This window comes from Hermetia illucens, chromosome 6 (assembly GCF_905115235.1).
Source record: "Hermetia illucens chromosome 6, iHerIll2.2.curated.20191125, whole genome shotgun sequence".
NCBI classification, from domain to species: domain Eukaryota; kingdom Metazoa; phylum Arthropoda; class Insecta; order Diptera; family Stratiomyidae; genus Hermetia; species Hermetia illucens.
Window position 1 is genome coordinate 1,237,057 of NC_051854.1, and position 13,300 is coordinate 1,250,356.

The following is a 13,300-nucleotide window of genomic DNA, read 5'->3' on the forward strand; positions in this document are numbered from 1 at the left end:
TGGCATATGATAAAGGTTTAAGGGACATTACTCAGTGGAATATTGGATTCCCTTTGATCCTGGAATCGTTTGTCATTCGTCGTCAATTAGAGTAAGGAGATTGGAACCATTCGATTAGAATTATTCAGAAATTTACTTTTGGCAGTCACTTCTTTATTATCATTTTGCTGATTCTCCATGAAAATTGAATGTAGTACCGCAAATATAAGGAAAATGGTAGTACTCCAAATTTCCACACACTTCCTACAAACCTTTTATTCAAATTTTACCTCCAGAGCTATTGAAAAATTTTCGAACACGAACAGCATTTTACTCCAATTTCATTAATCACTTTGTGTAACCACAAAAGCCCAAGGACCTAGACCTGATCCTGGACATTTTATCGTTATGTATAAGACGTAATGGAACCTTTTTCAATGAAAAACTTCTCAGAAAGTAAAGCCAAATCAGCAGAACTGCGAAAGTACACGTAGGATGCATTGGACTTGTTTGTCATTGATTCAAATTTGTGTCCTTTTGTGGCTAGCCGAAGTTCCTTTCGCGTTAGAGCAATGAGAGGGAGAGAGTACATTGTGGAGGAATATGTCAATATCCTCCCCAAGTCTTTGTTATCGATCAGGACACAAAATAAAGTCATTTGTCATGAGATTACATCATGGAAATATTTTGAATCGTCCTTGGCTCTATTGAGTCTATTCTATCTGATATCTACGCTACATATCAGATCGATATGTAGAGCAAGATACAAACACAAACAGATCCATTCATATAGGCGTGTACTCGTATGTCGACATATGGATAAAGATTTATCTCGGGTGTGTATTAGCCCTATGATGAATGCATAAATGGAGCTTAGAGTAATTCATATGGTAATGAAGGGATGTGTTTCCTATGGCGATAATTATGGTAGTGATAAGGAAATTCATAGGATTTGAGGACGGTTCTTGTTCATATGTAATGAGATACATAGGACTAATGGATTTTCGAGGAATAAATTAATCATAATTAGTATTAATGGATTATGAATTGTTTGAGTTAATCGTTCATTATTACGGTAAAAGGATATCAGATTAAGTCACATTTACATTTGAGCTTTTTAGGCGTAATCGCGGATCATAATGCGGGAGTAACTGTAATTGCATTTAAGGGCATTAAGGATATATTTGGGAACTTGTTTTCAAAGTAAATTTAGGGTTTATTCTTTCCAATATATTCCAGTTTTTCATTAATTTCTAATGCAGAGCCTCTCTTATAGGGGGAATAAAATTCTTTCCGAAACGTTCAAATATCCTTACTGAAGATGTACATGATTTTGAATCTAATGATTAATAATCTAAAGCAAATTAGTAAGATCCAGCACAAAATCACTCAAGTTATGAGACAGGCATTCCCATCTGTTCCAAATGTAACCAAAGAGAACACCAAAGTAGCAAACAAAATATCAACGTTTTCTCCATGAGGGTTGACAAAAGCAACATAAGAGTACTTTCCAATAAAGATACCAATGAAAATAAATTGTCCGTTATATAAAAATAAGAATCTTATTTTTTGGGAATTTTGAATGATTTATAAGAGCTTATAATTTCGCTAAAGTCCATAAATATGTAAGGGATAATCTTGAGTACAATCGTGAGAGGATGACGCTTCCGGAAAATTACATACTCCTTGGGATACATGCTCCCTGAAAAATCCAGCAAGCTGGTGGAAAATTTGAAGGGAAATAAACTGTAATCGAAGGTCTGTAGGCTGCTGGACGGAGGGATCCTAGAATGTAGGAAGTTTTTCACAAGCATTTCTAAGAAGGGAAACCATGCTTATTGTCAGAACACTTTTTATTTTTCTTTACACTTTGTCCTGTTTACAAGCGGGGTAGGCTCTTCGTAACTGGTGGCGCCATTTGGTTCTATAATTTTCCTAATAAGGACGTACTTGCGAGGCTTTCAAATCACCATCCAGCGCATCAAGTCAGCGTTGTTTCGGCCGGAATTTTGGCACTTTTTCATCGGCTTTGAAGTTCAGACTAATCCTGGCAAGTGAATATTCGTTAGTGCGAATTGCGTGCCGATACCAGCGAAGACACCTGTCTCATAATTTGCACGATGGGTCTAACCCCAATCGCGGTTATTCTCATTTCGGATGTGATCAAGGCGTGTTACGCCAATAATCCAACGCAACACCTTCTCTATTACCGCGAGACGCCATTCATTCTCTTTTGTAATCGGCCAACACTCAGAACCATAGAGGACGACAGGGCGGACGAAACGCGGTCAATTTTCGATTTGAGCCGTTCGTTGATACGCCAATCACAAAGAACGCCAGTTGTGGAACGTCACTTCATCCAAGTTGCGCAAATGCGTAAAACAATTTCATTACGCTGTTCTCCATTGGCTGATAGCGTTGATTCAAGATGCTTAAATCGTTCAATTCTAGGCAAGTCACTGTGATTAACAATGATAGCGGCTGTATCATGGATTCCATTCCATTTTTCGATAAATTGCTCGAGATTATTTTTGCTATGAGACGCCCGGAAGGCGTCATCTGCATAATGCAGTGTGTAGGGCGCTAGAGTTTGGGCTTCCCGTATAACTCTGTGAGAAACGAAGACACGGTGTAGTTTTGATCTACCCGCTACACTTTGAACCTTACTTTTCGGATCTTGGTAGAGCATTTTAACCCAGTGTACGGTTTTTTGGTAATATGTTTTGTCGAAGAGCATATCAAATCAAACGTCTTCTCTAGATACAGAAATGAAATGTAAACAGGGCGAGTAGGGTAGGAGTAACCACGGAGCGCATGTTGCGTCAGTAGCCGCGGGGAACGACACGACATTACAGATTGGATACCTTCCACTGGGAACGACATGATAGTGTAATTAAAAGATATGCATACTGAAAACACTACTCTTAAGTTATATCTGGTGTAGGCAAATGCTTCCGGTGGCCTCAAACAACAAGCGGACTGTGCCTGTTTCAGACACCAGACACACAAATATCTGTTCCATGCAAAATCATTTTCTGTATCAGGCAAATATCTATGTTTGTTTCAGCCAACAAGCTTTGTTAACATTTCGAATCAGGTATGTGTGTACCGTGAGAGGTTGTTTGGTATCTGTCTGATATCTGAAACAGACATATGCATTTGTCTGGCTGTTAACCAATCTGCCGTGTTTTGCCGTTCCCAGTGGGCGTTATGTTAGCGAGGAGAGGATGGGCGTTATCGTGTTGGAAAATTGACGCGGATGAGGCCCTTTTTACTGGATGAACCCATGAAGATCCGCATTTATTGTTTGATTCCGATCGGACAATTATTAGTGGTTTAAGTCCTGCCATATGCACAACATCATCTTCCGTGATTCAGTCGCTCTTCATCGAAATCAACGGGGCGGCTGGACCTAGCAGCGTCCTTCAGGTTGAAATTCCCATTTTTTTAACCTTGTAGCCCAATTTCGAGCAGTTTTCGTTGCTTTGGCACTAGCACATCGATGGCAAGATTGATACCTAACAGAGGTGGACCAAGGCACAGTTGCAGGTTGCTGGTAGGTTGTGTAACACCTTTTATCCTGCTGTAGAATAAAATCAATCCGGCTCTGAAAGCTTTCTGCAATTACTGTAAATATGCCTATTTTGAAAGTAGCTACACCGAACATTATACTTCAGATTTTGTACAACTTTTTTAAACTATATCAGAGAGAATAGTGAATTCTCTCCAGATTGAAGGACGTTCTCCTTTGGATTCTCCATGCTCCCCCTCCCTAACCTCTCCTGAAGTGTTCATTGTAATCATATATTTTTTTTATCAATGCTAGAGAAGCTATTATTTTCATACCATATTCAAAAAAATTGGGTGGTTAGAATACCCATCATACTTCTGTAAATCTTCCTGCTTTTCGACAGGATAAACTTTGCAGTATGTTTGTTAGCTTCTGAAAGGAAAGATTTGGTGTGACAATAAACAAAAAATTCCAATTGCGTATTGCCTCCAGCAGGAGGAAAAAGCAAAGATCGTAGTTAACACTTAAAATTAAATTGTGAAAAGGAGTCCACGGGACCAAGCTGTAGTGTGTTATAACTCCGACATAGTCTTGGGATCAGGGAATGGACATAGACTTCGACCTCCGCGAAGGACACACCGAAAATGTCAGCGTGACGAGTGTTGTATGACGCGTTACGAAGAACGATATCAGTAGAGGCGGAGCAGGCGATTAGGCCGGTAGAAAGTTTGAAGAGGGTGCAAAGATCGAGGAAGATTCTACGTTGTTGGAGGTAAGGGATACGAAAGGTTCATCTTGAAAAAGAGCGCGCTGGTGAATTTGCACTGTACCTTCTCTAGGGCAAGTTAATCACAATTGCGGAAGGGAGACCAAATCACGAAACGGGAAAACTCCACCAGGGAGTTATTAGGGTTGGACCGAGATGGAATCAGTACAGGGGCGGTTGGTGATATCGCAATAGTGGCTGTCAAAACGGAGTTTATCGTCGAAGATTACGCCCAAGTCGAGGATAGAGTTCAGATAGGACCGAGAGCAACCACCAAGAGAGTAGGGGGAAGACTGGGAGCGAGTAATATATCCAGTGGCATTTGCTGACATTAAGAGCCAACTTATTAACTGTGCACTAATGGACCAAAGTATCCAGATTCGCCTGTAGGGAAGCGCAATCTCTTGGGCATGAAACAATGACTGAAGTGGGTGGTCCACCAGTCATTGACGTACCTCTGAAGGACCTTGGAGTAGGATGAGAGGAGTGAAATAAGGCGGTAATTCATAGTAAGAGTATGGTTACCGTCTTTGAGGTTGGGAAAAAATTAAAGCTTCTTTCCACAGGCTGGGAAAACCACAATCTTCGAGGCCCTTATTGAAAATAATTCAGAGAGGAAAAGAAATGAACTTAGAGGTTTTAATCAAAAAGAGGTTGGAAAACCATCGCCGATATTAGCATTGTCTTTTGTTAAAGCATCCGAGATTACACTTCCCCTCCCTACACCATAGTCACCCAGAGTAGTTCTACCGTATTGAATGTAAAAATAAAGTTCAATCGGTTTCTACATTCCTGAACGATTTTCAAGGTGATCAAAGGTCTACTCAATGCCCTTTTTTTACGTTTCAAGATAATTTCATATCTTCTATCAAACAGATGTATGGGGACTCGAAAATCTGAAGAAGGATTAAAAAATTTGGATGTTTAGGCTATTGGACTCTTTAATAGTAGAAGAATTTAATGAGGAAATAGTTTCTTGACTTGGAATTTAAATTGATATCCTTGGGCTCACAAATTGTTTGCATCCACTTTGAAATATAGTCCCCTAAATTGTTGAGTATTATGGAATCCGGTTTTATTGAATTCTATGAAGGAGACTGATAATTACCAGACCTAATCGTTAATATTAATATTAAATTTATTCAATTTCCAAGGAAAATGTATCCTTTTAATAATGTACTTTCTGAAATAATTAATTTTTCAAAATTCTAACGAAAATTCCTCCTTGGCCCTCTCAACTTTCAGATGCCGTATCCGCGATTTACTTCGCGAAAATTCTCAGTTGCCTGGAGCGATTGAGACATTGCGTATACCAAGAAAGCTTCAGCGCTACATTGACTTAATGGAGGAATAAATATATCAAGGAATTCTTTCCAATTCCTACTAAGGACCAATATAAAATATTCTGCAATAAATAAAGTACGATCCATTCACTACTTACTTGTACGTGTCCTCGCTAACATTTATCCTTCCAGGCACTCCGGTTGTTTCGGTACGGCTCGTCAAATTCACTGTGTTCCCGAAAAGGCAGTATCTTGGTACACGATTCCCTATCACGCCAGTAACCACTTCGCCCGAATGAATTCCAATTGTTATTTGCTGTTGTTTTATTGAATATTGGAATGGAGGAAACAATTGAAACAATTTAGCAGGGTGTGTGTTTTATTTGAATTTTTATTGATGTACTTACTATAGGGTTTGGTCCCATTTTCACATTTTTCGCCATATCCATCATGTCCAAAGCTAATCTAGAGATGCAGGCTGCGTGGTTCTCACAAGGATCCGGCAGTCCTGACACGGCCATGTACTTATCTCCTACAGTTTCTACCTGTAGGATTCCAAAAAATAATTCAGTTGCAATATTTACTCTTCTCTCTCCTTGCTCTCTGTCTGGTACTTACTTTATAAATATTTGAATTACGTTTAGAATCTGTTAAGGCATCGAAAAGAGTATAAAGCTCATTTAACATTTTCACAATTTTCATAGCTCCTTCTGCATCTGTATTGGCTGCACAGTATTGTCCAAAACCAACGATTCCGGAGAACATTAAAGTCACACAGTCATACCTGTTGAAAACCATGCATAAGACCATCGAGGTCGCAGTAGAAAGTCTTGAATTCCCCCAGAAAAAGAGAGAAACAGTAAACAAATTATTTTTTTTATGTTAGTCAATTATGTCATTATCCTTGGAACGAAATTGCTATCCAAATCCAGGAATGTAAAGAGAAAAATGTTCGTTGTCCCTTCCTAGAACTCAGAAATTTGGCCACTTTGGTCGTTGATGCGGTACTGGCGAATGGTGACTAAAGTCAATATTTACGGCAAAAGTCTGAAGGCCATTAGCAGAAAATAAAAAATAAGTTGAAAAAAATATGACGGGAGAGCGAAATGCTGGGAAACCTGACGGCAAACATACTGCCTGAAAAAAACCCAGTTGTACATACAATAATGAGAAAAGTTGTTGGTATAAATTGGGGGATCAAAAAAGAAAGTTTACGATTGGGAAATATTTGCTTTCATGTCTACACTGATGTGTACAAAACCGAGTAATTTAGTTAGAAATTTGGATTTCAGTTGTGTTTGAAAATTTCACCTAAAAGAAACTTGTTGGGCACTATCTCCATAGATTTGCATTTCAAAAACTGCTTTGTAATATAGAAATTTGGAAATTTAAACGCGTCTCCTTGGGAAAAGCCATGGAAATCATAATGAAATTTAAAAAAACTTCCAACGTTTCCTGCTGAGAGAAAATTACGGAAATGATATTATCATATATTCGGCGGATGTATCTGAAGACGAGTCCTGACGATAGAAATTGAAAATCTATAATAAGATTTCGTTACGACAATGCTTTAGATCGAACCTTCTTGTCCCTTCTGCTTTCACTCCATCGTTTCCAAGCGGTTTATCATATTTTCTTTCATTTGTCTTGATAACTTTCGACAGGGAACGTATATTAATATTTTCCTCTAAAACTGTACTCTATTCTTTCAGTCACGATAATAACAAGGACATTGAAATCATTGGCACGGTGAAATGATAGCGAATTTCATCAATTCGCTTGATGCTCTCACTTCGTTTCTCTTTACCCAAAGTTTCCATCCCTCCCTAAAAACAACTTCCCTTCCCAGAGTGGTAGAAATCCATCCCGGATAGGTAACGTTTGCACTTCTGATTAGAAATCAAGAGGAGGCGTTGGATTTTCCCCGTACTAAGAATCAAATCATAAGAAGGCGTTGGACTTTCTCCGGTCTAAGAAATAAAATTTTTAAGGTAATTCCACGCCTTATTTTTTTCATGGTTTCTCACGAGCACTCAACCCACGAAAATAAATTAAAAACTCGATGAAAAAGTCATCATGGCTATTAGATCTTTCTATTAATTTGTTTACTTTTCAACTTTTCCGGTTTCTTACCTTTTCGGTGCGACCGGTCGCTGATGGCGAAGTTCGTTAGCAACACTTTGGGGGAGTACGGAATAGAGTAATCTGAAAGATGAAAGATAAAGATATTATCTTAATTAAGCTTGCTCGTGAGGGAGGCTAATTTGAAAGTTGCTTACCTATCGGTTTTTTGCTTTTCACTGTCGAGTTCTCGAAATGTTTGTTGTAATTTATCGGTGAGCATTTCCAGGTTTCGTGTGAGTTTATATTCAGCTTCGAATTTTTCAGAGAGCAGGACTAGATCTCTGGTTGCATCGTGAATTGGAACGTCGGAAACGTATAGGCCTTTTCTGAAAATTGCATTGATTTCAACTTTCTTCTCAACACTCTGAGATATAATAGTTAAATTATTTGGGGAGCAGATGTAGGTGAGCTGGCACTAATTTCAGTTAGCCAGTGTCAGCAATCCTAGATCCAGATCATATAGGCGCCCCTGAAACATATTTTTATTTTTTTTTTTATTTTAACACAACCTGCAGCTCTTCACTAGGTAACTCGGGCAATAATGCATACGCAGCAACGACCAACTATATCCTGACATACAACCTCAACGAAATCTGCAATTTAATTGTATCTCGGCGAACGTTCCTTCGGTAGCAGCTACGAGTGGCATTAACAGGCGATAATCATCAGGTGTGAAGCACAACCAACAAAATCAGGTAATTGAAGATATCCTCTTTTTTGTTGTAGTTAGTACCGTCAGTGGATTTTGTAGCTCGAAATCTACCCTTATAAAGTCATTACCAAATGAATACCTTTATAAAACCAGTCGGGAAGCTGGAAGCGAAACCCTTCAGTTATAAAAGGTTTGTTGTTTTCCCTGACAGTTCCGTGGGTACATGGTTAAAAATTCCATTGTTCTCTATTTTTTAAAAAGCCATTTACACAAATAATTTGATCTAGAAGGGACTGTATTGATAATAGTTAGCCTCATACGCTCCACACTAGGAATTCAATATTATTAGCAAATGTGAAGAAGTTCACCGGAAACAGATACAAAAACGGCTCACCTAATAGCAGCAAAGAGCTGGGAAGAAGTAACTTCTTCATATATGTATGGAACTTTAATATTTCGCTCGAATGTCAATTATTCTCGTTAATTATGACATCAGTATCGCTTAACATGCAGTAAATTCGTGCCAAATTGATAACTTTGGATTCCAATAACTTTGAAATTAATATGAAACTCATGAAACTTTGCAATATTGTGCGCGATACGATCCTTTATACTGCTGGATGCCTAGGATGAATTTGAGAGGGCTTTTCCGGTCAACTTCTAAAAGTTGGTAATGTACTATTGTTGAGTTTATTTGAGCAGATATCGGAATGGGACATATTTTTAGACCTAAATTTCATACAAGCGCATGGGCCTTAATTTTTTTCAGATTTTTGGGTTGGATAGTTTCCGAAAATGGGTCTTGCCTAAATTTAAATGTGCACATTTTGGTTCCTTATTCGCGAAATTTATGACAAAACTGAAAGCTGCTTGTGAAAGTTCTAATCAAAACCTTTCATATGATACCCCACATGGGTACAAGAACAACAAGAAAATTTTCACACCCTTTGCATGCATGAGGAGCCTTCCTTTAAACTCCACCTAAATTTATATTACTGTATGCGTGGGATTTTATAATTTCAATATGTTCACGAAATTTGGTTTGAATCGGTGTAGCCGTTTGGGAGGAAAGTCCGTGTGACAAACACACATTGAATCGATTTTAATAAGGTTTTGTTTTATACAAAACCTTAAAAATCAGGCCTTTCCTTTCATTAAATTCTCCTTGAGAACATACTGGCGGACAGTTCCGAGAATCCTGTCTGACAGATCAACTAGCCCCGTCGTTCGCCACGTTGGTTCGTCCTATTCCTTTTGGAAAATTATTGATGACCTCCAATTTTAGATTTTTTAAATTTGTCGAAATTCTTTTCCCCACAAATGGGGGACTCGAGGAATGAGTTCTCAATTTTTAGCGCATCATTTTTCTCGCTTTGCTGAGAAGTTATTAATCAACATCAAATTAAGTTACAGAACCCTGATCAGTTTCGAATAGTTCAGGAATCTGCCTACAAGTCGGACATGCAAGTTCTAATGCGAGAACTCCTACCCTCCTGTTGCATGCCTATAGACGGCAGAAAGTAGGTCAAAATATATAAACTGTGGATCAGATGATCATGCAAACAATTTAGAAACTGCTGACCTTTATTAAAGTCGCCGCTAAGTGAAATGTGCAAAAGTCTTCCGAGTTTTACCAACCTAAACTCACATCCCTTGCCATTTGTCCGCTCGCTAGTTTCCTTTTCAGATGTCCTCAGAACTATCAGCAATGATCCTCAGAACATTAGCAACTAACTGTCGTACTCATTCATTCAATCTTTGACTTACGAAAAAATGACAAATCATTGAAATCTTCAATTCCATGATGAAATTAAAGGCTTTCATTAACAGTCAGTCTAGATATGTTTAGCAATGACTTACAAACAGCTCTGCTGGGTATCCATACCAGTTGTCTGACTTTCTAGCATTAACTGTTAAGCTCAAAGACACGAATTCGAATTCTACCTTAAAGATTACAAAAGGCAGACAGATTTTCCATAGCAACTTTAGTAACTTCCATTTTTTTCCGAGCTGATCATTTTCAATAGGATCAACGCCATGGCCATCTTCACCACCGATAGATCCACGTCATCTTTTCTCCGGCCTGTTTCTTCAAATCCACAGAAATTTTCCATATCTTCCTAGAGATTCTGTCGACCATTTTGTATATTGCGAGTATTCACTTCCCTAATCAATCTCTTGATCCTTTCAGTCTGTACTCTTCGCCTGTTCGTTTTAACTTCGCAAAGCCGTATAATCACGGGCACTAATAATCGTCCGCGAACTGAACGATAAATAAATGTTTCTATTGTTACATCGTAGGCTCGTCGTTTGTCTTAATCGAATTTTTTTCTAGGTCTTCTTCCCCATTAGCTTTATGGTCATGCTGTAATCACCATCGATGGTAGCGCGGAATTTGAAACTTTGAAAACGCCATTTCGCACCATATTTGAGCTAGTCCTGCTTTCAGCTCAATCTCAAGAGCTCGAAGATAATATGCAACACGGCTCCATTTGTCAATGCTCCTCAGCATCTTTTTGACAATTTTTTGTAGAGAGAACCCTCCTGTACCTGCATAGATTTGGTGACGAATCCTATTCCATCTTCCTTAATAGAAAAAGGTGCCTTCGGCGTTGTCTAACATTGCATCAAAGAACACACAGTCAGGAGATTGGGATTGACCAGTCTGGTGGAAAACTGAAAATCTCCATGTCCGCTTAGAAGCTGGGTAAGGGTATAACTCATTACCGTATGAGAGTGTTCACTGTGGATCTCCCTGTTCTAAAACCGGCTTCGGTGGGCCTATTTCTGAAGTTCCTTTCAAAAATCTTCAGGATGGTCGGTGTGCAGACAGCAACGTAGGTACTTTTTTACCTTTTCTTCAGACAATAGTTGAATATCTCGAGTTCGGTCGGTAATTAAATACCAGTTTGTGTGCGTCTGCCGTGATAACGTCGGGACATGGTGCCTTCTTAGTTATCATAGTAGGGTACTTCAAAAGCGATGTATTGATGGTCGCTTCCAGAATTCACTACCATTCAACCGATGGCACCAGTGAATTCGATGCAAAGGTTTCATCGGGAATGCTTCCTTCTCAATCTGAACACCGATGTTTAAAATTACTATTCCCTCTGAAGTCTGCGTAAGACATATCCCATGCAGATGTGCTGGCAGCCAGACAACGTCTACCAGAGCATCAAGTGTACGTTAAAAGTCCGGCATTGTTTCATTCGGTGTTAAATAGACGCAAAAAAAATGTTATTCTTAAGCATCGAATTTAGATTCCTCGGTGTTGGGTCTGAACCCAAAGTCGAACGCCGTTTCGAGCACAGAAGGCAGTGGTACCTGATGAATCGATGCTAAGAAGTTCCTTATTTCCTGATTGGCACAAAAAATAGGAAAACGAGCAGTGGGAAATAGCCGAGAAGTCATTGCCAGACGGGACCGGGGGGATACAAAGTGATGAAATGTTAGTATCCTTCGACGTAAAAGCACTGTTCCCAAACGTACCGTTGAAGGAAGCTCTACAATTGTTCGAGGAATGGATCACGACACACGAAAACTCATCTGAATGGAGGAGAAAGGCTAAATTATATAAGAAACTGGCCTTCACGTGCATGAGTGATCCTATTTCACATTCAGGAATAAATTTTATAAAACAACCTCCGGGGCAGCAATGGGCAACCCCCTCTCACTGCTGCTATGCGAAGTATTTATCTAGAACCTTGAGGATGAACTCGAGGAAGCTGGGACACACAACGAACCATCACATTATTTGATAATCCATTTGGCTATGTTCGATGAAAAGAGACTTTAGCGTATCTAAGTGCGCGTTTACACCTTCCCACTATAACCGTTTCTCTGGAAAGTGCTTGTGACACACAGACAGACAGGACCAAAATTGCTGGCATCTACACATATGTAGTTGTTAAGCTCCACAATGCGCGACGATAGCACCATCAGAGAACATGCGAGGTATGTTGTCTTCATTAAACCTTCGGTAACTGAGGAGATTTGCCGAAGTACCGGCGATAATATAGCTAAGGTTCTCAACAAAACCCTTAAACCTACTGTTAAAACTAGACCTAATTCGGTTTTTGAAGCATGCATGGTAAAAGGAGTTTCCTCCGCTCAGTGGCAGAGCCAAAAACTAGTTCTGCTCCCGAAGAGGCCTAATAAACAACCAAAACAGTCATTATAAAGTACGATTTGTCTTATCGACATGATAGGAAAAATGCTCGAAAGGGTCATCTACAATAGACTTCGCCCTATCGTAGAATATAGGGATGGCCTATCGGAGCGACTGTTTAGTTTTCATCAAGCTTATTAATCGATCGACGCTGTAGACGTGGTTGGCTGGCTCGAAACGCGATGTCCTTCAATAAATACTGTGTCGTGGTAACATTGGACATTCAAAATGCGTTTAATTCAGTCAGCTGCGAGTGGATAAGAGGCTCATTATCTAAAACGGGTGTCCCTAGTTATTTGACCAAGACTCTCGAAAGTTAGTTCTCGGAAGGAGTATCACATGGCTTAGTGTTGAGGTCTCTCCTGTGGCACCTGATGTGCAATGGCCTCCTTCGCCTTCCCGTGTCAAAAGAGGCTACTGTAATAAATTTCGCAGATGATCTAGCCGTCGTTGTCGACGAAAAACAATCTGAAGATGTTGAAGTGTACATTAACGAAACCATTAGCGCCATAAAAGCGTGACTGGAGGTGGTTCAAGTTGACTTTGCGGAACAAAAGACGGGGGCGATGTTGATGATCAACCATAGGAAAAGGAATTCGTGTTGGTGGCCACATTATGACTTCAAAACCGGTAAACAAATATTTGACGCTAACGAGTGACGGGAAGATCAACTTGAAGGGATACTTGGACTTTGCCTGTCAGAAAGTGGCAAATATCTGTATCTTTAGTGGATAGTCACTAACATTGTAAGCTCAAGATGCAGTCGAAGGTTACTTGTGGCCAGAGTTGGTCGCTCTATACTATTATATACCGGTGT

At 39.5% G+C, this 13,300-nt stretch overlaps 2 protein-coding genes across 7 annotated transcripts in view; one reads left to right on the forward strand and one right to left on the reverse strand.

Annotated features, from left to right (window-relative positions):
* The window catches only part of LOC119658598 (guanylate cyclase soluble subunit beta-1), a 215,696-nt gene that overhangs the window by 27,743 nt on the left and 174,653 nt on the right, over positions 1-13,300 (reverse strand). For both annotated transcript variants that reach the window (XM_038066067.1, XM_038066066.1), the window contains exons 11-15: positions 7,819-7,989; positions 7,673-7,744; positions 6,158-6,323; positions 5,947-6,084; positions 5,698-5,855 (exon numbers count right to left, since the gene is read on the reverse strand). In XM_038066067.1, coding sequence (XP_037921995.1) covers positions 5,698-5,855; positions 5,947-6,084; positions 6,158-6,323; positions 7,673-7,744; positions 7,819-7,989 — 705 coding nt within the window. The remainder of the gene's footprint in view (positions 1-5,697; positions 5,856-5,946; positions 6,085-6,157; positions 6,324-7,672; positions 7,745-7,818; positions 7,990-13,300) is intronic.
* The window catches only part of LOC119658603, a 37,297-nt gene that overhangs the window by 22,691 nt on the left and 1,306 nt on the right, over positions 1-13,300 (forward strand). For 3 of the 5 annotated variants that reach the window (XM_038066077.1, XM_038066074.1, XM_038066078.1), the window contains exon 9: positions 8,179-8,358. The exons of 1 other annotated variant lie outside the window; for it this stretch is intronic. In XM_038066077.1, coding sequence (XP_037922005.1) covers positions 8,179-8,296 — 118 coding nt within the window. In that variant the 3' untranslated portion in view covers positions 8,297-8,358. Of the gene's footprint in view, positions 1-5,501; positions 5,676-5,731; positions 5,905-8,178; positions 8,359-13,300 lie in introns of those variants that run through there. One more of the 5 variants, XM_038066075.1, reaches the window with a different exon arrangement.